Here is a 25804-nt window from a genome sequence, read left to right as displayed (position 1 = left end):
GGCTAAAATGAATAAGAAAGCCATTACTTACGCCAAAATGGCAGTCACAAATGATATCTTGGTTGATATCAAGGGACTCACCACTGCGTATGAAGTTTGGGAGAAACTCAAGGCTACGTATGAGAATATGGATCATGTCAATGAGGTCCATCTCATGTGAAAGTTGGTCAAACTTGAAGCTTGATGAGTCTAAGCTCGTCTTAGAGCACTTAAATGCATTTACTGGTATTTTGAGTTAGTTACAGGATGCAGGCTTGCCGACTTTTGATCCTAATCTGAAGGCTATCTTCTTGGTCACGACTTTGCTAGATTTTTGGGAAGCATTGGTTGTGTCATTGAGCAACAAACCCAACTTGACATTTGATGGTGTGCATAGTTCTATTCTCAATGAGGAGATTAGACGCAAGGCAAGTGGAGAAAATAGTGGATTAGCCTGTAATGTAAGAGGACAAATTTAAAAGAGGTCAAATTCCACAAATAAGTACAAAAATTGCAGCAAATGCAAGGAAAAACGGCGAGGTGTCACTTGCTATCAGTGTGGGTACAAAGGACATAAAAAGCCCGATTGTAGGTACTATAAAAAGGAGCAAGTATGCAAGGAGTAGACTAACGCACAAGGCAAAAAGAATAAGAAGGATGACAGCTCTATCCCTAAAGAAACAGAGAAGGCAATTGTCGTATCTAATGTTGTCATTGAGGAGATAGAAGAAAATAAAGATGCTGATTTGTTGGTTGCATCTTCAGATCCACATGCTATGATACTGGAAGACATGTATATCACTAAAGGGATGTGATAGATGCCTTGTTGTTTGCTCATGATGGTTTGTCACAATCATGGATTGTTGAAAGCGGTGCTTCAATTCATGTAACTCCATCTTTGGAGTGTGTTTTTTCTCATGTAGCAGGTAACCTTGGGAAAGTTTACCTAGGGAATAACAATGCATGTGATATTGAAGGAGTGGGCACCATACACCTAGCTCTAAAAAGTGGCCTGGAATTGATTCTTTATGATGTTAGGTATGTAGTTGGCATTAAGAAGAGCTCGCTTTCTGTTGGGCAGTTAGATAGCAAGGATTACTTCACTACCTTTGGTTGTGGAATGTGGAAGATACAGAAAGGATCCATGCTTGTCACTAGAGGCGGTAAAAAGGGAACCCTATATTATCTTTGCTGCAAGGCACTTCCTAGAAAGTTGTTGTAGTTGCAGAAGTGTAGTCACACATAGAGCTATGGCACATGCATCTTAGACACATGAGCCAAAAGAGCATGTAGGCACTTTCTTCATTTGGAAGAGTTGACATGAAAAACTCAAAGCTTGACTTTTGTGATGATTGTGTTTTGGGAAAACATGTAAAGAGTTCATACCCTCATGCAGTCTCTAGGAAGGTATGTATTTTGGATTTAGTCTATTGTGATGTATATACTATGCCAATTAAAACTCATAGTGGTTTTTGTTATTTTGTGTCTTTTATTGATGATCACTCTAGAAAGCTATATTTGCTTAATTAGAAAAGCGAGGCATTGGATGCCTTTAAAAGGTTTTATGCATTTGTTAATACTCAAAAGGTTTTAAAACTAAAATGCATAAGAACAGACAATGGGGGAGTATATGTATCTAAGGAATTGAATAAGTTTTGTGATGTAAATGGGATTAAACGGAAGCTTACAACTCCTTATAATCTGTCATCTAATGGTGTGGCTGAGCGAATGAATCACACTTTATGTGAGAAGATTCGGTGCATGCTGTCCACAGCAGGTTTGTTTGACAAACTTGCTTCATATGACTACTTGAGGATCTTTGGCTGCGAATGCTATGTACATGTACGTGTTGATAGCAGAACCAAACTTGACATGAAATCCCTCAAAGGTACCTTCATTGCGGTTATGGAGATGAAGGTCAAATGGGTTATAGAGTTTGGGTTTCAAGCATGAAAAAGGTACTATACAGCGGAGATGTGGTATTTAATAAATCAAAGCTGTTGAAAAATGCCACATCTAGTGATTGACAAAAAGAAAGTGAAATTTCAGTATGATCAGCCACTAAAAATTTAGCTCCATTTGATGCTGCTTTTGATAAACAGTGTGCCATTATTGAGCCAGATGGAAATGGGCAGCAAAGGGATGCTGAAAATTAGCCTAGGCAACAAAATCAGTATGCTGAAAATGAATTACAGCAGCCTGAAAATGTATTATAACAACCTGAAAATGCAGTTCAGCAGCCAAATAATGAGGTTGTTGACATTCCTTTAGATGTAGATCCATTACCTGATAACATAGATCATTGGGTGAGAAGGTCTACATGTGTCAGGAGACCTATCCAGAGGTTTGATCCCTTGTTGGACTGCATTCTACTCACAGATGAGGGTGAGCCTCTCACATATAGAGAGGCATTATCATGTGAGTTAAAGAAAAAGTGGGAGCTAGCTATGCAGGAAGGAATGAAGTCATTGTACTAGAATGATACTTGGGATTTGGTTCCATTGCTCAAAGACAGGAAAGTTGTTCCTAACAGATGGGTCTATAAAATTGTGTGTGTGGATGGCAAACCCAAATACAAAGCTAGGCTTGTGGCTAAGGGTTTTAGACAAAAAGAGGGGATTGACTTTCGGGAAGTTTTTTCATCTGTTGTCAAAATGACCACTCTTCGGGTATTGTTTGCTATTGTAGCATCTATGGAACTTGAAGTTGATTAGATGGATGTTAGAACTGCATTCTTGCATGGTGATCTAGAAGAAGAGCTGTACATGAAACAACCAGAGGGCTTTATTATTGTCACAACTCTATAGAAACAGAATTTGTATCCTTTTTCATTAATTTATCTATATAATGATTTATTAAATTTGTTTCCTTTGCACTAATTAGATATAAAGAGAAGTGCATTGGAGTTGGCCATTGATGAGTGGTCACAGGTTATGGTGGACCCACACGGTGGGTTAGAGAAAAGATAGTTCACACTTCCACCTATATGGCCCGATTGGGCGCCTGTGACCAGAACTCACGTATATCAGGGTTAGACTTGCACATAGAAAGGATTGATGCCTTGAAGTGTGGGCTAGATCCGCCAGAACAGACAGTTACAATCAACAAGATAGCATGATCATGAAATGCTTGTACAATGTGCATGTGTGGATTGAAAGCTTGAAATGCACATTTCTTTGCATAGGAAAGTCACATGAAGATTCTGATACCGTTTTTGCGATGTACACGGAAAAAACTTTCATATGACACCTATATTGGGGGGTCCCTAAATTTTAGGTCTCTAAATTTTAGGAGGTCCCTAAATTTTAGGAGCCTCGAACTAGCCTAAAAATGCTAGTCCTAAAAAATAGAGATGCCATTCTAAAAATAGTAAATTCTGTACTCTGACTATGCTTAGTAAATTTGGTTGTTTCTATTCTTGACAGTATTCAGCCCAAAAAGAAAGGCCATAGAGAAGAGACAAGTGTTAAGACACTTGTCACACAAGTTTCCAAGTGTCCCACCACTTGTCACATCTCATGACATGTGGCTGGACACTTGTCTTGTGCTACTCCAATTTCCCCTTTTGTACTAGCTCTTCCCTCTCCTATAAATAAGAGCTCGTTTTTCTTCATTCAACATCATTTTTCTTTGCTGTAAACTCATGTATAGCACCCACAGATAGCCAGAAACTGGCCCCATCCATCCCCATCATCATCCCCCACTTCTCCATTATCAAATTCCTCCATATTCCCTCTTCTATTACTGCTGTTTTACAGAACAGCAAGCCTGTAAATTCATTACAGTACCTCCTTCTCGAGCTCTTTCTTCCATTTTAGCAACAAGAAGCAAGCCCTATCCATGTACTGCTGATCAACGATGAAGAAAGGTTGATTTCCCCTCTTTCTTCTCTCATACTGTAAAGAAATCAGTTCTTATCATTGCATAATAGATAATGCATGTGTGTTTGTACATCTTTGCATGATCTTGTGAGAGTGAGAATTACTTCTCCTCACTCTCAGGTTGATTGTAACTGAGCTCTTCCCTAAGGGACTTGGGTTGAGCAAAAATACATTCCTTCGGGGGGGGGGAGGGGGGTTGCCCATCTTCAACCCTCAATCTTGTCTCCATTACTTTTACATTTTCATGGCTGTAATTTTGTGAGTAATTTTCATTTTCAGCTTTAAGTGTTCATTCTCTTTTATATTAAATCTCGAAAACAAGCGAATATCATAATTATTAAGCATACTACGTTGTTCGGGGCGTTTACAATTATGCTAGGAAAGGAGCATTTGGTGTGCAAGCTTAAGAGAAGCTTGTATGGTTTAAATAGGCTCCTAAACAGTGGTATAAGAAATTTGATGCCTTCATGCTCTCAAGCTTTATGTGGATGATATGCTTATTGCTGGAAAGCATAAGAGCCAGGTTAATGTAGTAAAAAGACAGTTGAATTCAGCCTTTTCCATGAAGGACTTGGATGCAGCTGAAGACATTTTGGGCATGCGTGTGACGAGAGATAGAGAGCAACAACTCTTATGTCTCTCACAAGAAAAGTACATCAACAAAGTACTTGATTGTTTTTCCATGGCAGATGCTAAGTCACTTGGTGCTCCATTAGCACCATATCTTAAGCTTAGCAAAGCAGATTGCCCAAAAGATGATAAGGCAACTAGCTCTATGAAGGGTGCTCCTTATGCTTCAACTTGTGGGTCCCTCACGTATGCTATGGTTGCCACTAGACCTGACATTGCTCATGTAATGGGAGTTGTGAGCAGGTTTATGTCGAATCTTGGAAAAGCACATTGGGAGGGAGTGAAATGCATCTTTCGGTACCTTAAGGATACATAAAGAAAATATATTTGCTACAAAAAGGATACGTTAGATCTATAGGAATATTGTGATGCAGACATGGCAAGTGACGTGGATATTCGCAAGTCTACTAGCGGGTACATATTTACCTGGACTAGTGGGGCAGTTTCTTGGTGCTCTAGATTGCAAAAGATAGTAGCCCTTTCTACCATTGAGGTTGAATATATTTCAGCCACTGAAGCTTCAAAAGAAGCTGTTTAGCTTGGTTGTTTGGTCAAGGATTTTGGACTGCCCACCAAAACACCTGTACTTGGATGTGATAGCCAGAGTGCTATATGCTTGGCTAAGAATGCCATGTTTCATGGACGTACCAAACATATTGATATGCAGTATAACTTTATTAGATAGGTTCTAGATGATGGTCTAGTCACACTAACTAAGATCGAAACATAAGATAACCTTGCAGATGTTCTCACTAAGAGTCTTGCAAAGGCTCAACACGAGCATTGCATTCGACTAGTGGGAGTTGATTAAAGGTTCGCTCAGGACCTTTAAGTGGGAGATTGTTGGGTGTAAAGGCCTTTTGCTACACTTCCCGTGTATATATTTACTTGTACATGTGACTGCACCCTTGTAGGTGTATGTGTACTGTACCCCAAGTATAAATACATTCTTTTATTCTTTGTGTGTACTTTCTATTGTTGAACACACTCCATTCTCGCACTCCATTCTCGTTGTGCATAGCACCTCGGCATTTTTGCTCCCCTTCACACACATAGAGATTTGGATTATAGGGATTTGAATTGTATCCATGAGTTTGTAAGAACTCGTCCATCCTCTAGAACCAAGACCTCGGAGCTTGCTTTAGCCCATAAAGAGCTTTCCACAAACAAAACACTTAATCCAAACGGTTTCAGATGGAAACCTGGGTTCCTCCTCCAAATAACCATTCAAAAAGGCGCTCTTGACATCCATTTGGTATAGCGGCCAATCGTGGTGAGCGGCAAGCGCAACTAGCAGACAAAAAGTTGTCATTCAAGCAATGGGTGCGAAGGTTTCCTCATAATCAATACCTTGCTTCTGACGAAAACCTTATACTACACGGCGAGTCTTCTACTTGTTTAGAGTCCCATTAGCCTTTGGCTTGGTCCAAAAACTCCACTTCGTCTCAATAACCTTCTTGTGACTAGGATGATCCACCAAGGTCCAAGTCTCATTCCGGTCAATACTATCCAGTTTCTTCTCCATGGCTTCATGCCATCAAGGGTCCTAGAGAGCCTCTTGCTTGGGATGTGCAATGTAATCAGCCATAAAGGTTGAAGCATATGAAGCTTGAGAGGCAAGCCGAGTAGATCTTCAAGGGCCCTTCAGAGAGCAATCCGGTAGAAGGATCTCAAATCCCGCATAGTCTGCTGGTACTAGCAAGGTGAGGCGTCTGGCCAAGGGGGTCTAGGAGTGGAAGAATCCGTAGGAAGGTCAGGAACGGGCAATAGACCTAGCTCTGAAGGCAGAATGTTTGATGATGTGGGCTGAGGTAAGGAGTCAGAGTCCGGTGCATGAGATTGCAATATGTCCCTCTCATCAAAGACGTCATTCCTCCTAACGGTCACCTTGTTAGTTTGAGGATCAAGTAAATGATAGGCTTTCACTTCAGAAGAATAACCTACAAAGATCTATAGAACAGCTCGAGGAGTAACGTTTTCTATCTTGTTGTCAGGTGTGCATGTATGTACAACTCCCGAAGACTCTAGAGTGAGAAACAATAGGCCTCTCGCTAAAGAAAGCTTGGTAGGGAGTCCATTGAGGGACTGCCGCGGTTGGACATCGGTTGAGGATGTATATTGTAGTGCTAACAACCTTAACACATAGACGATCGGGAAGCTTTGTTGCGACTAATATAGAGTGTGCCATGTTCAAAACTGTCTAGTTTCTACGCCCTACGACTTAATTCTGGGAAGGGAAGTTGGTGGAGGTGAGTTGGCGAGAAATGCCATGCTTTTGTAGAAACTCAAAAACTTATGGGAGATACTTGGCACGGCTATCACTCCTCATGGTATGTATACAATGTCAAGTCTGGTTATAAACTAGCAGTACCCAAGCATTGAAATATGTGAAAGCATCAGACTTGTGCTTGAGAAAGTAAACCCACATGTATCGAGAGAAATCATCCACTATCAAAAAGAAGTAAAGCACACCATTTAAGGCAGCAGTGGCTGTCGGGACACAATGATCAACGTGAATCCATCTCAACGGAGCTTCAGCTCTATGAGTGGAGTGCTATTGGAATGGGATACGATGCTACTTACCAAGCTGATATGCTTTACAGACCTCTCGAGATAGCTTCAAGCGGAGAATGCCATCAACCATCTGGTGACGTGACAACTCATAAAGAGTCTTATCCAAGATGTTCTAAGCAGTAATGCTAGAGACGCTCAGTACTACTTGAAGGCTCCCATGCAGTGGCTAAGGCCTAGAAGCGATAGAAATCCGAGTTTTTAGTTGTCAGTACGGTAAGAAAGTGCATCATTTGATAAAGTCCATTAGGATGTGCCTTGTTGCGAGCAACGACTAAACCAATCTTGTCATCAATGACTTGGAGTGCAGTTGATGTAAAGAAGACAACTCACCCCAATCGACAAAGCTATTGAACAGACAATAGGTTCACCCCAAGTTGGGGGACATGATAAACGTCATCCATCATAGTGCGATCTTGGCTCTCATTAGTGACAAAACTCAATGTGACCACAAGCCTGAATCTTGACTGAGGAGTTGTTCTCTACTTTGACTCTCCTAGTTGTAGGATGCTTGGTGAGAAAAATGTCATCTATAGGGGTCATGTGATGAGTATCTCCACTGTCCACAATCCAAGTAGGAGCAAAAGTGCTCGGCTGTGACAAGTGGGCCTTTGCGATCGTCTTCTCAAAAGACAACTTACAGATATGGACGAGACTCGCATCTGATGCCTCTAAAGAGACGATGTGGGCCTCTGCAAACCAATCAGACAAGTCCTTTGGCGTTGAGAACATTATCGACCATGATGTTTGATCGGTGGTAGTGTGAGATTGAGCTTTCCATTGCCCTTGAGATTGGTTGCCACCACCGTGTTTCCCTTTCTGAGGGTTACCTTGCTGGGGTGCAGGGGTCTGAGACTTGGATTTTGGCTATGTGCCTCTTGCCCTTGATCGACACTCGTTGTCAAAATGGCCAGCCTTCTAACAATGTTAACAATGCTTATTCTTCTTAGGTACATTTGGCCACTGTAGTTTAAGAGAGGATTGGTTATTCCCTTGGGTCTCACTAGATGAGATGTGAGTGGAAATCTGAGGTTTTTTACCCTTCCCTTGTTACCCCTTTTGAGAAGTGGCAACAAGAGCCTCCGCTACAAGAGATGCCCCATAAAGTTGATCGAACATCCTAGCATAATGCAAGGATTAACACTCAAATTCATAGAATGTGGGCATAGTAGGCTGCGAGATGACATGTTGCACAAAGTTAAAGTATTTCCTTGGCAACTTGTTAACAACGCAACGTGGTCATCGGGGAACTTAGGAGCCCCCATGGTAGAGAACTTAGCAAGGAGTCAGTGATACTCATACATCTTGACCTTAAGGTCATCCTTATCATTAATGGTGAAAATCTGAAGCTCATGGTTAAGATTAATGCGACGGGTCCTATCTCGAGCCACATAGCGGTCAGTCAAGTGTGCCTAACGCTTTGAGACTAAGTTGAAATGTTGAAGGTGAGAATGAAATTCAAGTAGTAAGCCCTGCATCAACTCAACTATAGCGGAGGCATTATGAGCCTTCCATGAGTAGACAACCTCATATGGAACAAGTGCAGAATTGGGTTGGGTTTTCAAATCCTGCGTAAGATCCCATAGGTTCTAGGAGTCTAAGACATGCCTCATCAAATTAGACCAAGTGGTGTAGTTAGATCCGTTAAAATGAGTCTTGTCATTGAATGAGTTTTTGGCAGATGAGGAGCTAGAATCATGAGGTGTTGGTGGAGGTGGATAAGTGTGATGTGGTGGTGGATAAGATGGTGGAGGATAAGGGGGGGATAAGAAGTAGGGTAAGCAAAATTAGGTTGTTGAAGTCCAATTAGTGCCGATTGTTATGGAGGCACTAGAACAAAAGTGTTTTCGTGAGGTGTCAAAGGTGTAGGTGGAGGCATTGGGACATGATAGCCCTGTCTAAGAGTCGGTTGGAGCACAATAGAATGACCAAGTGGTCCATTAGGTAAAGCCATAGAGGCAAACTGTGGTATCAAATGATTCACACTCGAAGAATGCCTTGGAGGGGGAAAACTCGAAAGTGTGTGCGTGGAAGGATGATCTCCCATCACAATTACACCACCCTAATAGGAGAAAGGAGTCCTAAAAGTTGTGCATGATGGTGGATCCCCTGGTGTGGTGTTTGGTGGAAACATAGGTGCACTTAATGGAGACTAAAAGGAACGTGCAATAGAAGATGAGGGAGGGATGGGTGGGAGCCCAAATGGATTTGTGATGGGTGCAGATGTGTGAAATATCATGGGTTTTTTTGGTCCATTAAATGCGACAAAATGAGATGTACCTACTACAGTATGACCATGAGAAACAAAAGTATTTGAAGGAAAAGGAAGAGAGAAGATACTTGCAAGTTATTGCTTCTTTTTTTACCTTGTTTGGAGTTTTCAAAGAAATATCTATCTTCCTCATTACTTCCAAACCAAAAGATGTTATGTATTACCCCTTCTTAAAGACCATCGTATCCCGAAACGTTGTTTTGGAGCTGCCAAAATGGACCAGTCGTTTCGGACCAGAATGGAAACGGCAGATTGTCGCTTCACGATCTTGCGGCCCGTTACGATGCTAGTTATCTAGCGCATTGAAACCAACCTTCCTCCTCGGATAGGGTGGTAAATCCCTGATTACAACTTAATTACAGCAGCAAACAATAAATGCAAATCTGAAAATACAAATTTACCTATTGATCTTGGACAATGCACACCCGATTGGCCCCAAAATTGGTGCCCCTTTCGGTATTTCTTTAGCTTTATTGAAGAAAAAGTTGACTTACAATGGGATTTTCCCAATCCCTTTCGGTATTTTAACTCCCCTTGCTGTCCAAAGTGACCAGCAAGTCTTCAATCTATTTTGCCCCTTGATTCGGGTACTCAATTGGCCTTCACCCACTTCATAGACGATGGAAATGCCCCAAAATCAATGGCTTGCTAGTCCTCCACTTGAATTCAGCTGAAATTCATATTCTGCCTTGTTGAATCCAAGTCTTGGAGCTTCCAATTTTTGGCACACTTCCCAAGGCTACTGTTAAACCCTAATTTCTGCTGTGAATTAGGGATTATAACAGAGAAATTTGCAATTTCTCAGTCTCCAAGAATCCGAATGCTGAGATCTTCGAAGCAAGGCTGTGAAATGGCTGGGAGATGATAGGGAAAGCTGTAGAGAGAGAAAATTCAGAGTTTTGTTGCGAAGAATGATTGAAAATCAGTCAAGTGCAGTTGCTGCCTTGCCATAACAGCATGTAGATGCAAAGAATTGAAGAAAATCAATCATTTACTGCTGTTGCCCTGCCTCAGCAGCCTATAGGTGCTTTCGCTTTCTGTTGATTGGTCTTCTTTTGCCCCTGGCTGCCTCAGAAGATCCTCCAATGGCTGCAAATCAGACCAGCAGCCTCTCCTCTCTCTCTCTTGCAAGCTGAATTTATGGAAATGCCTCTCTCCAACCTCTAAAATACGTTTTTTAGTCTTGCATGGGCATTTTTCACAAGTGGCAGTCTTCCCAAATGGTTTTTACTGAAAATTAATCTAATAATTATTTCAGTACTGTGAAAAATAATTTGATTGTCCAATAATTAAAGTGGCTAGGCAACTTCCATTCCCGAGTGTCTCTGCGCCATCTTTGACCATCAGATTGGCGTTAGGTACCATTAAATACCACTTCTCTAGTGCCACCAATTGACACTTATGGCCAAATGGATGACCTAGGCCAACAACTAGCACCAGATACCACCAAGTACTTGTGCGGTATAACTTATAACAACTTTTGCCTTTGACATCTTGTGATTTCTTCGAGTTCCGGGCTCGTGAATTTACTTTAACCCAGTTGCACCTCACATGTGCATCATTTACTTAATCATGTGATTAAAAATTAATCCGCATGTTACGTGAGGTTTCAAAAATACATGTCTTCATGGCACGTGCCGGATCGCGATTTGAGTCGTTCTAGGCTTCTTGACTCACGTGGCACACTCCAGCTCTCGCCGCCTGCTCCTTGGATCTCTAGTTCTCGCCTCCTCTTTCTCCTCCTACTCCTCTTCCTCCTCTTCCTCCTCTTTTTCTTCTTTTTCTTCTTTTTCTTCTTCTTCGTCGTCATCTTCGTCCTTCTCGTTCTCTTTGTCTTCGTCTTCGTCTTTGTCTTGCTCTCCCTCTCCTCCTCCTCCTCCTCCTCCTTCTTTTTCTTCTTCTTCTTCTTTAATCCATTATCTAAAGGCTAATCATCATATCATGGTGCCGAACCCATATTGGAGGCACATTACTCCAATCAAGGGATACGGGCTTCGGCGGATCAAATAAGTTGTGGTGCAACTATTGTGGATTGGAGAAATCGGGGAGCATAACACACGTGAAAGACCACTTGGCATGCGTTCCCAACAAAGACATCAGGCCTTGTGCAAATGTGCCGGCAGAAGTAACAGTAAGTCTCTATCTTTGGCGCTGAAAGCGTATGGGTATTGAGCTAAAAGAGAATAAATTCTCTCATGCAATACCACATCGGGCTAATGAAGCACAAGTGGAGCAAAGAGAGGCTAGTGGGCCTAGTGGTGCTATCCAAATTGGAGGTGCTAGTGGCCCGTCAAAAAGAAGTGCATCCATATCCGTATCGGATCCAAGTGCAAAAAGAATTCTGTTGCCATCTTCTAGTGGTGGTGGGCAAAAGGGCTCCTTACATGGTGTAAGTGTCCATGCAAGATTTCAGCAATGTGGAGGCAACTAGGAAACTCACACGCTTATTTATTGTGTGCTATTCCTTTCAATGTGGCTACTACACATCAATGGAAGAAGATAGTCAAGGCAGTAAGCCGTATAGGGTGTGAGTGGGAAGGCCCATGTGTAGATGCATTATGCACATGGGAGCTTCGAAATGAGAAAGCATCCATTGAGCCTCAATTGGAGCCCTTGAAGGAGACATGGATGAAATATGGATGCACAATATTATGCGATGGATGATTAGATATGCATCGAAGGAATGTTTACAATGTTTTGGTGTTTTCATATAAAGGCACCATGCTCATTAAGGCCATGAGCAGCTATTATCCCTTAGACCAATATTAATAATTAATTAATACCTAGTCTCTAATGCCACCATTGACATTAGTGGCCAATAAATTGGTATAGACCAACTGTGCAAGTCACATTAGCACATTTGATTAAGTTTTAATCAAATGCTAAGCAAAACAATAAAATTTCATGTCCTCGTGACACCTTGTCGTATCCACTACTCGCAAGACATGTCATCTATGGATACCCCTCTCGCTAGGAGCCGCCCTATTCGAGATAAAAGCGTTCCACACCCTCTTGCTAGTAGCATTCCATACCATCCTATGCTTTGATACCAATGAAACATACTCTAGGCTCCCACTTACACATGAGACATGACACAACTAGTAGCATCCCATGTCACCCTATTTGAGACAAAAGTGTACCTATTAGGCACGGACCAGCTTGGCCCTATGAGCGCACAATGGCTTTGTGTTGTTGGTCCAGGTGTGAAGTAATCGCGCAATTAATTGATAGAGAATGAAAGATAATATGAGAATTAATCGATGCATTATATTTGAATCAGAAAATGAGAGGTGATGTATTAATGGATAAGAGAGAGTATGATGCTTAAGGTAATCCCAATGAATAATGCCACACTTATGTGCTAGGAATACACTAAGTGTCTTTTTATAATAAAACCTAACCTTGAATGGCTCAACCATTAGATGAAACCCTAACCTATGGGTCACTTAGGATCTAGGACACTAGGGATAACAATTGCGATTAATGATAGTTCAAATGCCTAGGGAGCCCAGATCTTGGATCAAAAGGATCAACACGTAGTCCATGAGATGTCTACAAAGTCCTCTCTATGGAATGGGTAGATTGATCTATGAACAACAACAAAATCTTAGAAAAAATAAGAATGAGATATAAGGTTATAATTGCATAAGTTCATCCAAGTGGTATAGCAACCTAGGATAGTGTAGAGTATATGATAGATTATGGAACAAATGGAATCACGTTCAAGGCTTGTGGAAAAGCCTGGAACTTTAGTTGAGGAAGAGCCTTTGTGAAAAGATTTGCCAAGTGGTCTCTAGTGGGTATGCAAGACAGCTCTATATCTCCAGCTGCAACTGCTCTCAAACATAATGGTAATGAACTTCAATATGCTTTGTGCAAGCATGGAACACTAGGTTCCATGCAATATAAAGCACTTTGGCTATTAGTGTAGATAAGTCTTGGAGCCGTCTTGCTACCGCCAAATATACTTAAGTGTAGTCGTGAACGATACTTTGTGCTCAACATCACAATTGGAAGTATCCGTGAATGTTGCTCTATACTCAGCCTTACTATTGGTCTTGTTGAACCAAGAAACAAAAGATGTACCCAAGAAGAAGTAGTTGCCACTATGAGAGAGAGGAGAATTTGAAATTCCAGCCCAATCGTTGAATATCCATGCAAAGAGTGAGCAAAGAATTAGCCTTGTTAAAAAGGCCTAGATCCTAGATGCCTTTAAGATATCAAAAGATATGCTTCATTGCTGGCCAATGTAGTACTAAAGGGCTGTTCATGAACCTGCTAAATTGGGAGATAGCAAACTAAAGATCAGGCCTCGTGTGACATAGATAAATCAAGCATTCAACAACCTATTGATATAAAGTAGGGTTAAGGAGTTGCTACCGTCATTAGAAGTGAATTTGAAACTAAGCTCCAAGGGAGTAGTACGGGCTTGTAGTCCTTGAATCTAAAGCAATGAAGAAGCTATCCAATATACTTGGATTGTGTCACGATGGTGCCCCCCTTAATGGTGGCAAATTGGATACCCAAGTAATAGTGAAGTAGACAAAGATTTGTCATGGCAAGAGTTTATTGTAAATCAGGCTTAAATGTTGCAATTTGACTAGCATCGTCCGAGTGATAAGCATATCATCAACATGAAGTACAAGAATGTTAAAATCATACCCTTGATGTTGTATGCAGAGAGTAGCCTTTCTAGGGCTATTTTGGAAGCCAAGATGCAACATATGAGAATGTGTATAGGCATATCAAGCCCGTTAAGCCTACTTTAAATCATACAAAGCCAACTTGAGATGACAAACTTTGTGCTTGAACTTTGACCTCAAATCCTAGAGGTTGTGAAATAGATACCTATTTAGTGAGGTACCCATGGAGAAATGTTGTCTTGATGTCCAATTGATGCACTTCCCAATGAAAGTGGACAGCAAGGGTAATAATACACTTGATGGTAGTGATGTGAGATGTAGGAGCAAAGGTCTCCTCCAACTTGATTTTGTGTTGTTGTGCATAGCCCTTAGCAACTAGGCGGGCTTTGTGGATTCCTTAAAAAATGAACTTTAAAAACCTGTTTGGTACCTATTACATGTTTACTGAGAGGCAAGTCATGTAGCTCCTGAGTTTCATTCAAATGGATGGAATCAATTTTTTCCTTCATTGCTTCCACCCGATGATCAATTGAAAAAGCTTCTTTGTTGCATGCCATAGCCACTAATGAATATGCAAGAATATTACCTTGTTCTTTGCGAGCGGAGGCTTCTGTGTGGGCAGCCGAAGGAAGAAGTTACTGGCTATCCTGAAGTTGGAGGTGCCATTCACAATATTCCATAAATTCTTTACTATAGAATATGTCGCATCATATATGTCCACATAGGATAGTTTGTGTTGTCGAGCTTGTCTTTGGCACCAAGTTCACCCAATAAAAATCATTGTTATTGCTAGTCATAAGTGCAAATCAGCAATAAAATAATAATTTCCAAAGAAAGAGAATTAATCCTTGAGTAATGATGACTATTGATATAACAGTTGTTGGTGGCTTTAGTGGAGTTAAATAATGTGAAATGAATAAAGAGAGAGAAAAATATGCTGAAAATAATAATTTTGTGAAATAAATATTATGGAACAAGGTGGTAATAAGCAATATGCTGAAATGAAGTGTTAATGGCTGAAAATGCTTTGATAATGCGAACAATAGTAGAATCTTAGAATATTTGCCCAATAAATGCACCCAAAGAATGGATTTTTTCTTCAATGTCAAGGAAAAAGTAGGGCCAGCAAGCTGAATATTTTGGTTTTTCTTCATATTCAAGCATATCTATCTTTAAGTGGGAGGTTGTTGGGGGTTAAAGGCTGCCTATGCCTAGCCATCTACATATTGAGGCTGAAGAAAGTGATTTGACGCAAAAGCCCCAAATTTGAAGTGCCTCAAAGGGAAATTAGGGAAAAGCCCCAATTTTTTTTTCGAAAATTGAAGAGAAATTAAAGAAATAGGATGATATATTTACCTAATTGAAGCTGAACATAGTGCCTGAAGCTGAATTAAACCTTGATTTTGATTAATTTACCGAATTCCAAAAAAAGCTTCAAACTTTCCAAAGAAATTCGAGTGAAATTAAGCTAGAATGGTAAAAGCCCTAATTTTACTGAGAAATTGAAGAAAATTTCAAAGAATCATTGCAACATTTATACTTGGATGGTGGCAAATGTCCCCAAAAAATGCCAAATCTTGCACAACGTTGGCGTTGTTTGCGAGCAGGTTTGGATAGGTTTGCACAGGATGAGGCAAGATTGTTGTTCTGAAGAGAACAATGAAGAAACCCAAGAACTGTGGGAACTGTGCAAGTTGTAGATGATTACAGAGGCTGTACTAACAGCGGTTATGGCAAGGGGCATAACTTAAGGCAACGAGGGAAAAGTGTCCCATGAAGTGGGCAAGCAAATATGGTGGCACGGGGTGCAGTTGCCAAGAAGACTTCAATCAGTGTTGCAGCAATGGCTTGTAGGGCAGCCATTACTGTTAGTGGCTCAATGGCAATGGCTGGTGGCAAATGGTCACAAGCGATAGTGATGGCAATGGAGGTAAGTAGCCCTAATACCACTATTGGTCTAGGTGTGAAGTAATTGCACTATTAATTGAGAGGGAATGAAAGATAATGCAGGAATTAAATTGATGCACAATAACTCAATCACAAAATGAGAGTGGTGTATTAATGAATTAGAGAGAGTACAATGCTCAAGACAATCACAATGAATAATGCAATATTAAGTGTCTTTTTATAATAAAACCTACCTAAATAGCTTATCCATCATATGAAACCCTAACCCTATTGTCACTTAGGGTCTAGGACACTAGGGGAAACAAGTACATTTAATGACAATTCAAATGTGTAGGGAGCTTGCAGTATGGACCAAAGGGTATCAACACATAGCCCATGAGATGGCCTACATGTGCATGTTATCTTGTCCTGCACTTTGATACCAATGAAACATCCCCCTAGGATCTAACCTACACATGAGACATATACCCATCACATACTACATAGAACATAAAGGGGATGGACATCTAACTCACCTCCAAATCATAGAGCCAAATATGCTCACCTTAGAGGCTGGGGCTAGTGGCATACTAGATCATAACCATGTCCCAAGAGCTAGTGTCTCATATCGCCATCCCACATTGTCCTAATGTATAGACACATTGGCCAACAAGCCTAAAGTCAATGAGTGGTAATCGCAATGATGTGCACAATGAGCCTTGAGTCTTGTAAATAGGATCCAATTGCCCTAACCCTAAAGCGCCCCTATTGCATTCACACTAAGTCAAGCTATGACTACTATGACCAATGCTACTAGCAACAATCTAGATGTCCAAGGATGTAGAAGATGCTTTAAGGGTGGTGGTGACTGAGATCATGTGTCATTGCATGTCTCTCACTCAAGCCCAATGTTTAGAGTAGTTCTTTTATTTGCACTAGCTCTAATAGCATGCAAGGATACGTTAAAAGAAGTACCAATGAAGAAGAAGGAAATGAATAAATGCTGAAAACTCAATACAAAGTGCGATATAACAAATCAGGGTTGTCTCCGTACGTAGTACGGACTGATCCATACGGTACAATTCGTACGGTACGCTACGGTACGTATCCATACGATTTAGTACAAAAAAATGGGCACTTTTTGGCCACTCTACTTTAAGTCTACAACTTTCTTTTTTTCTTTCTTTTTTTTTTCTTCTTTCTTTCTTATTTCTCTCCCAAGCCTCTCTCTCTCTCTCTCTAGCCTCTTTCTCTCTCTAGTTGCACTAGTACCACGTACAAAAGGTTTGATACTATGCTATACTTAAGGTACCGTACCTTATGTATTAGTACCATAAGGTACCAACTTAATGGATGCATCTTTCCCATTCGAACTGCACTTTGGGACGAGCTAAATGCTTCTTATATTAATATGATTCTCCCATGAGATTAGGTTATTGGAGATTCAAACAATTTCTCTCAACCTTCTCTCTCTCAAGCCCACACTTCTCTTATTTGTATGATCATGCATGCATGATGTATCCACTCCCATCTATGTAGTTATAAGTTGTAGGTAGCAGTAGCGCATGTTGCGCATTCGGCATTAGGTTTTGGGCCTTCACATGTTACCCTCAAGTACTTATCTTATATACTCTAATAGCATTGCTATTTAGACTTGAAATATCTATTCTATTATCTTTTGTCCAAAATAATCAAGTTATTTTTTTGTCGTACTAATATCGTACCGTACCTTATAAAATCTTAAGGTACCATTTAGTACCGTATTTTATCATACCGTACCATATCGTACCTTTCGTACCTGACAACTATGTAACAAATGCTCAAGGAGTAAAGGGTTGTCCAACAACCACTCTCTCTCGTGGGAGCAGGCTGAGGACGAGTGTCATCTTCTAGAATGGATTTGAACTGCAGCAGACCACCAATGCTCAACGTCAATGATGAGGACAAGCTGCCAGGTAATTGCGTAAGCAAGAGGAGAGCCAAAACACAGAACTTCTAATGTGCAGAGGGACGGTGAGGCTGAGGAGCGCTGAAACACAGGACTTTTAATGTGGAGAGTGACGGTGAGGCTGAGAGATGGTGATCAGCAGCAAAACATGGCAGGACTTTTAATGTGGAGGGACAGGGAGGCTGAGAGATGATGATCAGCAGCAAAACACGGCAGACTTGTCAATGAAAAGCAGCCCAGCAGCAAAATGCAGCTATCAGAGTCAACCGCTGGCAGAGGAGAAGCCTGAAGTGGTCAAAATGCAGCAGTCAGAGTGTGGCTCAGGAGCAGTAGCAAGCTGGGAATGAAAATGCAGCAGCATGAAGTGATGATGACAGCTGCAGTGCTGATAATAATGAGCATCAGGGGAGAAGAAGATGAAAATGCAGCTATCTCATGTGATAGCAATGGCTGGAAAAGAGTGGCGATGTCAGAGAGAGGGCTGGAAATGGCTGCAAGATGCCAAGAGCAGGCTGCAGGCAGCAGCACAACTTATGAGGACAGCAGGGTGTCAGTTGGAGATGATAATAATAGTGATGCCAATGATGATGTAGGCAGCAGAATGGTAGGATAGCTGGCACTGATGTGGGAGAATGAGGGATGAAAGTGACAATGAGTAATGGTTCCCTTTTATTGAACTTTTGGAGCCAGTTGTCCTACCAAAGCTCTAGATTCACATAGTTCATGAAATTGTTCTTTTTGGGACTGTTTCGAGAGCGAGAAAAGTGCAACCAAAATATGATTAATCGGTGGCAATCTCTAAGTGGCTCAACACAATGTGTGTCTTTGCATAAGGTCTTGTATGAATTGAAGCAGGCACCTTGGGCATGGCGTGTGAAGATGTATGCTCACTTGATTGCTCTTGGTTTTTGCAATTCACTTGTAGAGAGCATGCTGTACTTTTGCAAGGATGGCAAGGATCTGTGGATCTTTATTCTTTATGTGGACAACATGCTATTGGCTGCTGGGCTGAATGAATCACGTAATGCAGCTGCAGTGATGTTTTCATGGCCAAGAACTTTTCCATACTCTCCAGCACCCATCCATGTTGCCAAATCTTCTACCTACACACTCCAACACATCATGGTGCTGGAAAAGCCCTTATATCTGGCACACTTCATCACCTCCACTAGACAAGCCCATGCTATTGCTTTCATTACCATATTGGATGAGGTTGAAACTCGCAGCACATAATCTCCCTAGCCAAGAATGCTATTTGAGAGCTCCATCATCAATCCTTGGTGCAACATGTATTGCTCGAGCTGTAAGCTCTTGTAGCAGAGAGGCATCCCTCAGTACTTCAGTAACTCCTGAGTATAGATCAATTATTGTAACCTCAGTCCTGTAGTATGCTTGCAAGCTGCTTCACTGTTAGGCAGAGATTTTACCAGCCAAGGGTTCCAGTGAAAGGCTGGGAGGTGGTCAGAAATCATGTGGTGCTCGTGGGAACTGCCCCACCTCTTGTTCATAGCATCTATTCATCCCCAGCATAGAACCCGTCAAATCTTTCTAAGGCTCTTCTGCCATGCTCTCAGTAGCCCAAAGAGAAGCTGAACAAGCCATCCCTGAAGTCATCTCGTCCACCTCAGATGAACAAGTGGAAATCTCATGTCAAACACAAGACTGCATGGAGGAGATAATTGAGGAACCCCACACTAGTCAGTCAGGCCTCCCCAGAGGGTCCAGGTCCACTTGTCAGGTTAATGAGATTGTGTAAGCCTTGAAATGTAATTTCCTTTTTTTGTTAGATTCAACATCCCTCTAGTTTTGGAAGTACTCATCAGAAGGGGTTTGGATGTAGAAAGGGTGAATCACCCAAACTCAGTTCATGAATGGTAGCTACCTTTTATGGGTGTCTGATTTTCAGGTGAAATCTGTTGCTTCTTGTATAAATTATTAATGAAAGTATCCCTAGTTAAGTAAATGTGTAATCCTGTTGGCAATTGGTTGTCAAATGTCTTTAAGTCATGTCTGATTTTCAAGTGGAAACTTTGGTTATTGCATGATAGTGTTGTAATCCTGTTGGCATTTTCACTGGTTGCAATTAAGGTTGTCAAAGGTTTTGAGAAACATAGGGAGGTCTGCTAATGGTGGTTCTTTCCTCTTGTAGAAATTGGACAAAGTAAGGTGAGGATAGCCTCCAGAAGGACAACAGGTGATGTGATTAGGAGATATCAATAAGCCTCTTCTGTATAGTACCAATCCTTTCAATGAATGCATATTCAAATCGTAAAGGAAAGAGGGGAATTCTCCACAATTTTACACTATGCTCTTCTTGGAGAGAAACTGCAATCCTACTGAGGTGATTGAAAGCAAACACATTTTGGGTACAAGTCACGATGCAGCATCTGTGCAGATGTTAACTAATCTCATTCCCATTGCTTGTAATTACCAACAATGATAAGGCTTTTAATATAAATCCCTGAGCTCGAAATGGGTTGCTCATGCAGAATTCTTGCTCCAACAAGTTAGGGGCCAAAACTTTTTATTCTTGCTGCTAGTTCTTTTATTCTTAACAAGGAGCCACTAGGTAATTCTTTTTATTAGAAGAAAGATGCAGATATTTCAAGCTAGTTTACATTTAAAGCCACTAGTATTTTCCATTCATTCCACCTGGTAGTTCTTTTTTGCCCCATAGAAGAGGAAGATGTGACATTTTAAGATAGTTTACATTAAAAGCCACTAGTATTTCCTATTCATTGGTTCAACCAATATTATGGAGCACGTTGATATGGTAAGCTAACTAATTAGCATAACTAGTTCAATGATTATAGTGGAACATGTAGATAGATCAAGCTAGTTAACAGTGAAGCTAGTAAACATAGATTCTTGGAATTCCGATGAGAAATGCAAAAACCTTTTTGAGATTTCATTAGAGATTCTGAGGCTCAAGAGGAAGCATTTCAACTTTTGCATCTGTACTCATTGGCTAGAGTGCGTATGCGTACATCTTTGGTTTCCCTCTTGTATATGAACCTCTTGATCACCTTTGTTTCATTGGCATTCATTGGTATAAATTTTTTTCAAGTTCTTTTTTTAAGAAGATAACGATATATGGCATTTGTTTGATCAATCATAGCCCTTCCTGATTAATGACTTATGAAAGTCAGGTAAAAGATCTCATTAGCAAAGTGGTTAATCACTTTGCAAGACTTTGATTATGAGATCAAGAGCAAGCCACCGAAGCTACAGGGCATTGTGGAATGTCTTGTGGATTTCAGAGAGCCAAAAGAGGTCTTGGTTGAAGGAAGTGACATGGAAACATTGTTTAAGATTGACACGGTATCTATTCCCTCCTGGTATGCTGCTATAACGCACTATTTATCTACGAGAGAGATTGGAGCTACTTTATCCAAATCCGAGAAGAGGAAAATTAAACAGTAGTCATTGAAATTTTCTTTGATCACAAGAACACTATATCGGCAGGGTGTTGATGATATCTATCGTCAATGTGTGATTCCTGATGAGGTTCCATTTATCTTGGAGAAGTGCCATGACTCCGCTTGTGGAGGGCACTTTACTGGGTGGTTGACGGCACAGAAGGCTTTAAGAGCTAGATATTGGTGGCCATCCATATTCCAAGATTCATTTGAGTATGTCAAGAGATACGATATATGCCAAAGACATGACAGTAGAGAATAGGAAGCGACTACTTACGTCTATTATGGCTATTTTTCCATTTGAAAAGTAGGGCATCGACTTTGTGGGTTCCATTTTCCGGTCGCCTACTACTCAGAAGAGATACATTATAGTAGCCATGGATTGCTTTACAAAGTGGTCAGAAGTAAGGGCGACGAGGCAGGACAATGCAAAAGAGAGTGCGAGTTTTCTACTAAAGCAGATCATTTGCCGTTTTGGTCCACCAAAGAAAATAGTATCGGACTGTGGAACTCACTTTTTGAATAAGGTGATTAAAAGTCTAACTGAAACTTGAAAAATTAAGCATAACAAGACTATCCCCTATAATTTGCCAAGCAAATGGACAAAGTGAAAGTATCAATAAGCATCTTGTGGGTATCCTATCCAAGATAGTCTCTGAAAAGAAACGGGACTGGGATACAAAATTATATGTGGCGGTTTGGGCACATAACACAACGTTTAAATGAGCCACTGGCCACACCCCATTTAAATTAGTTTATAGGGAGGAGTATGTGTTGCCCTTATAAATTGAGTTGTCGACCATAAGATTCGCAATCAATCATTCTTTGGGTGATGAAGATACCCTATTCAAGAAGTTTACGACTATAGCCCACTTGGATGAGCTTAAATTGCAGAGTTTGTTGCACCAGGAAGTAGCTAAGCGTCGGATGAAGTGGTTGCATGATCTAAAATCAAAGAAATATACATTGTTTTCTCTTTTTTGGGTATAAATTGAACATATTATCTTGGTGTACAATGTGAACATTGTACACACAAGAAGAGATCGTGAAAAAAGCAAATACATATGGGAGGGAACCTTATGAAGAGAGACAAATAAAGTGTATTGAGGTGATCTTTGAAAGAAAGAAGAGTCAAAAGGTAGGTATCCAATAACATGCGTTTTCAAATTCAATGAAGATGCGTCAGCCACCATTCTAATGCCTCATCCACATTAGAAAGCATGAGAGGATGAGAAGATATACAAATTCAATAGATTATGTAGGTAGAGATAGAAGTTTTGACAATGAGGCTATATACTGCTTCTATCCTATTGTATTGCTAAATGTATGTGTTAACATTTGATTGCACAAAGCTACAAGTATAATGGACCAGGGATGCTTTTGTTGTGCAAACTAGAGTGACTAGATTATCCATTTGCAAAATAGCATAAGCTTAAATCAACACCCAAATATATGACAATAGACAGTTAATATTTGATTGCACACAAGTGCAAGCATTATGGACTAAGGATGCTTTTGTTGCACAAACGGCACAAACTCCAGTGACAACATTGTCTATTTGCAGCATAACGTAAGCTCAAATCAACACCCAAATATATGACAACAAACAAGTCAACCTTTTTGCTTTTAATGAGGATTTTCCAAGAAATCAAACGTTGTATAAAGAGTTCTTAAGAATATTTTTATTTTGTTGATAGGTCTAAAGTAGTATCACCTATTTAGAATACATGAGCATTCAAAACCTCCTAGTTTATTCATTGAAATATGTTATAAGCTTTGGTTTATCTTGTTATGTTCTTTGAGACACTGATGAATACTCAATAGAAAGAATTGGAGTCAAGTAAAACAAGTACTTAGCAAATGCAAACTTTTAATTTGAAGGAAATGTCAATGATAGGTCAAACAAAGTTTTTGCTACAAAAAGGTATGTTGAACTTTCACAAACAATTTCCTATTAAAATGATTAAATTGTAGTGCATATGGTCTACAATGGTGGTTCATAAACAAAATTATTGAAATGTTTCCCTTTGTAATGGCCATAGTGTTACATAGGAAAGGAGGTGACCATAGCCAATCACTTGTTTTGCAATTGTATAGCACATTTTGAAGTTGCTAATGAAGATGATCATCTTGTTGTCTTTAACTTTTGAGAAACAAAAGCTCTTTGGACTCCAAATATATTATTGAGAGTACCTTGGTATCCTCATGTTTGAGTGTTTATATAGGTTGCAATGCAAGAGAGAGAAGGTATTGATAAAATGGAAGATTGCAAAGGAGGGGTGAGATGGGGTGAATGCTGAGTTTTGCAAAAAGGAGGGAGTTTGAATATCAAATTTTAAACACCCTTGCAAGTTTAACTTTCTTTTTGTTTTCTATTTACTTGATTGTGATGCCTTAGAATCTAGATCATTTTTAGTTTTTTTACCTTTTCATGAGCCAAAATCTTCACTAGTGAAAAAAACTTATGCATTTCTTGAGAAAAGATCGATTAATTGCACTTGGTTGGGAGGAGAGAAGTTAATTTTCCTCCATCTCATGGGGCCTCGTTTTGTTGTCTCCTCAACTCCATGATGACTATTTGTTTAGGTTTGATAATAAAACACATGCAAGCCAATAGTACTCATCTCTACCTTCGATAGCTCTTCTTTCTTTGATGCTAGAATTACTCTAATTCAATATGAGATCAAGGCTTGGTTCCTATTCCTCCACCATATGGGGTAAAATCCATGATGTTCAAGTCTTATATGACCCAAAGACAAACTAGCTCTGCATAATTAGGCAACTTGCATCTCCAAACAAAGCTATCGAGGGATTATTATCTCAAATCTCTATATTTGAGGGGCTTGAAACGAGAGAGAATCAAGAAGGAAGAGCCATTGGTAAAGTGACTAAGTGTTAATGGTCACCATATTTTATTATGTGTGATGCTTTTGATCAGGTGTGTGAACACATGGAAATACCTATGTAAGAGGTACTTTTTCAATCCCCCCCCCCACCCCCCCCCCCCCCCCCCCCATGTACATATTTCTCAATGTGAGATAGACCTCTCTCATACTATGGCTTCTTAGAATCAATTGTCTCTCATTGTAAACCATGACAAGTGTCCATCTTTTCTGTAAGGTATTGGGAGGGGGAGGAGGGGCATTCCACATTGCAGCCCCCCACCTCCCCACAAAACAAAGTTGGTCCTCGCGATTGATCAGAACCCTGTAATGAGTGACACCCTACATGGGATGTTGACCTAGCTGCATGTGATGCACTTGCACTCGTTCACTCAGCACCACGTAGAAAGATAACATGATATGTGAGAGCAAGATATACGCTTGTATTATTCCACGAAAGAAACTGTACAACATAGGCACATCCCAGGACTGCACCCTCGTGGCGCCACACATCTGAGGGTTCACCATTAGGTATAGGGAATAACACGTAGAGTGGAAACCAAGCAAGGCTCAAAGTCACTACTACTCCCTATATAGGTGTTTTTGGTAGCAACGCCATGGTATAGCTCCAAAGTCTTTACACTCACCCTCACTTACTGGATCACTGGCCTTTGCAATCTAAGGGTAGAGGTTCTTTGACTCATCCAAGGTCTTAACACAACTGCTTCTAACAAGCTGGCCAGTGTGCCGATCTAGGACTTGACACATTAACGGGGTCTTAATGCAGCCTTTACTATCATACTGGTCAATATTTGCCACACTAGGACTTGGGGGTCTTAACATAGCTTTTCCTATCAAGTTGGTCAGTATTTGCCTATCTAGATTGTTTGGGTGATGTGGTTTATTTTGGCTACCATGCGAATCAACCCTCGACTCAATTATATTTGAGGAGTAGAGGCATTACTAGGCCTATGATAAGTTCTATGGACGATTGAAGGGGCATTGGAAGAATTGCTGGGATTCTCCTTGAGCCAGGTGGTGAAGGTGTCATTGCCATGTTCACATGCCTTTGCTTTCAAAATCTAAGTGGCTTCTTTGAGAGGACATCCTTTCCACTTTGTGAGATACTCGACGTACCCTTTGTGTTCTCGGTGCTGAAGGAATACTTCTACTTCGAAGGGGTAATTGGAGTGAAGCAGTGGCACCTATTGCCCCCATTGATTATTAGGATAGAACCTACACAAAAGATGTGCATAAAATGCATTATGGACACATGCTTTCTGGCAGATCGAGCTTGTATGTGACTTTGTTTAGCACTTGAGTGATGTGTTAAGGTCCATAGTAGTGGTGATTGATATTATTACCACTAGTAGGTCATTCAATAGTTGTCCAATTGGAAGTCCATTTGACAGGTATGTGGATGTGCTCTCAAGGTTCACCAACTACTCTTGAATTTAAAAATATTCTTGTTGTTCTAGCTCTTATTATTTTCTCATCTTCAACATTGGCTTTCAATTTTTTATTTTACTCCTAAGGTCAAGAACGCCTCTATAGATGTATTGTTTGATGATGACTTTTTCAAATCTATAAACCTTCCTTTTCCTAGTGAACCACTTAGTACTAACTTTTTTGAAAAATGTTAATGAAACTACTAAGTCTTTCAATTGTACTATTTTGGACCCAACTAGTAGT

The 25804-nt window shown here is 40.5% G+C and overlaps 1 protein-coding gene across 3 annotated transcripts in view; it reads left to right on the top strand.

Annotated features, from left to right (window-relative positions):
• Positions 1-20378, top strand: part of LOC148011205 (uncharacterized) — a 117711-nt gene extending 97333 nt beyond the window's left edge. For 2 of the 3 annotated variants that reach the window (XM_087670269.1, XM_087670268.1), the window contains one exon: positions 19961-20373. In XM_087670269.1, the coding sequence (XP_087526395.1) occupies positions 19961-19981 (21 nt within the window). In that variant the 3' untranslated portion in view covers positions 19982-20373. Of the gene's footprint in view, positions 1-19960 lie in introns of all 3 variants that reach the window. The other variant, XM_087670270.1, reaches the window with a different exon arrangement.
• The last annotated feature ends 5426 nt before the right edge of the window (positions 20379-25804 follow it).

The sequence above is a fragment of the Lygodium microphyllum genome, chromosome 28 (assembly GCF_053477565.2).
Source record: "Lygodium microphyllum isolate KBCC chromosome 28, Lygodium_microphyllum_v1.1.10, whole genome shotgun sequence".
Lineage (NCBI taxonomy): Eukaryota > Viridiplantae > Streptophyta > Polypodiopsida > Schizaeales > Lygodiaceae > Lygodium > Lygodium microphyllum.
Note: the sequence above shows the minus strand (reverse complement) of the source record. Positions and strands in the feature narration are given on the sequence as shown.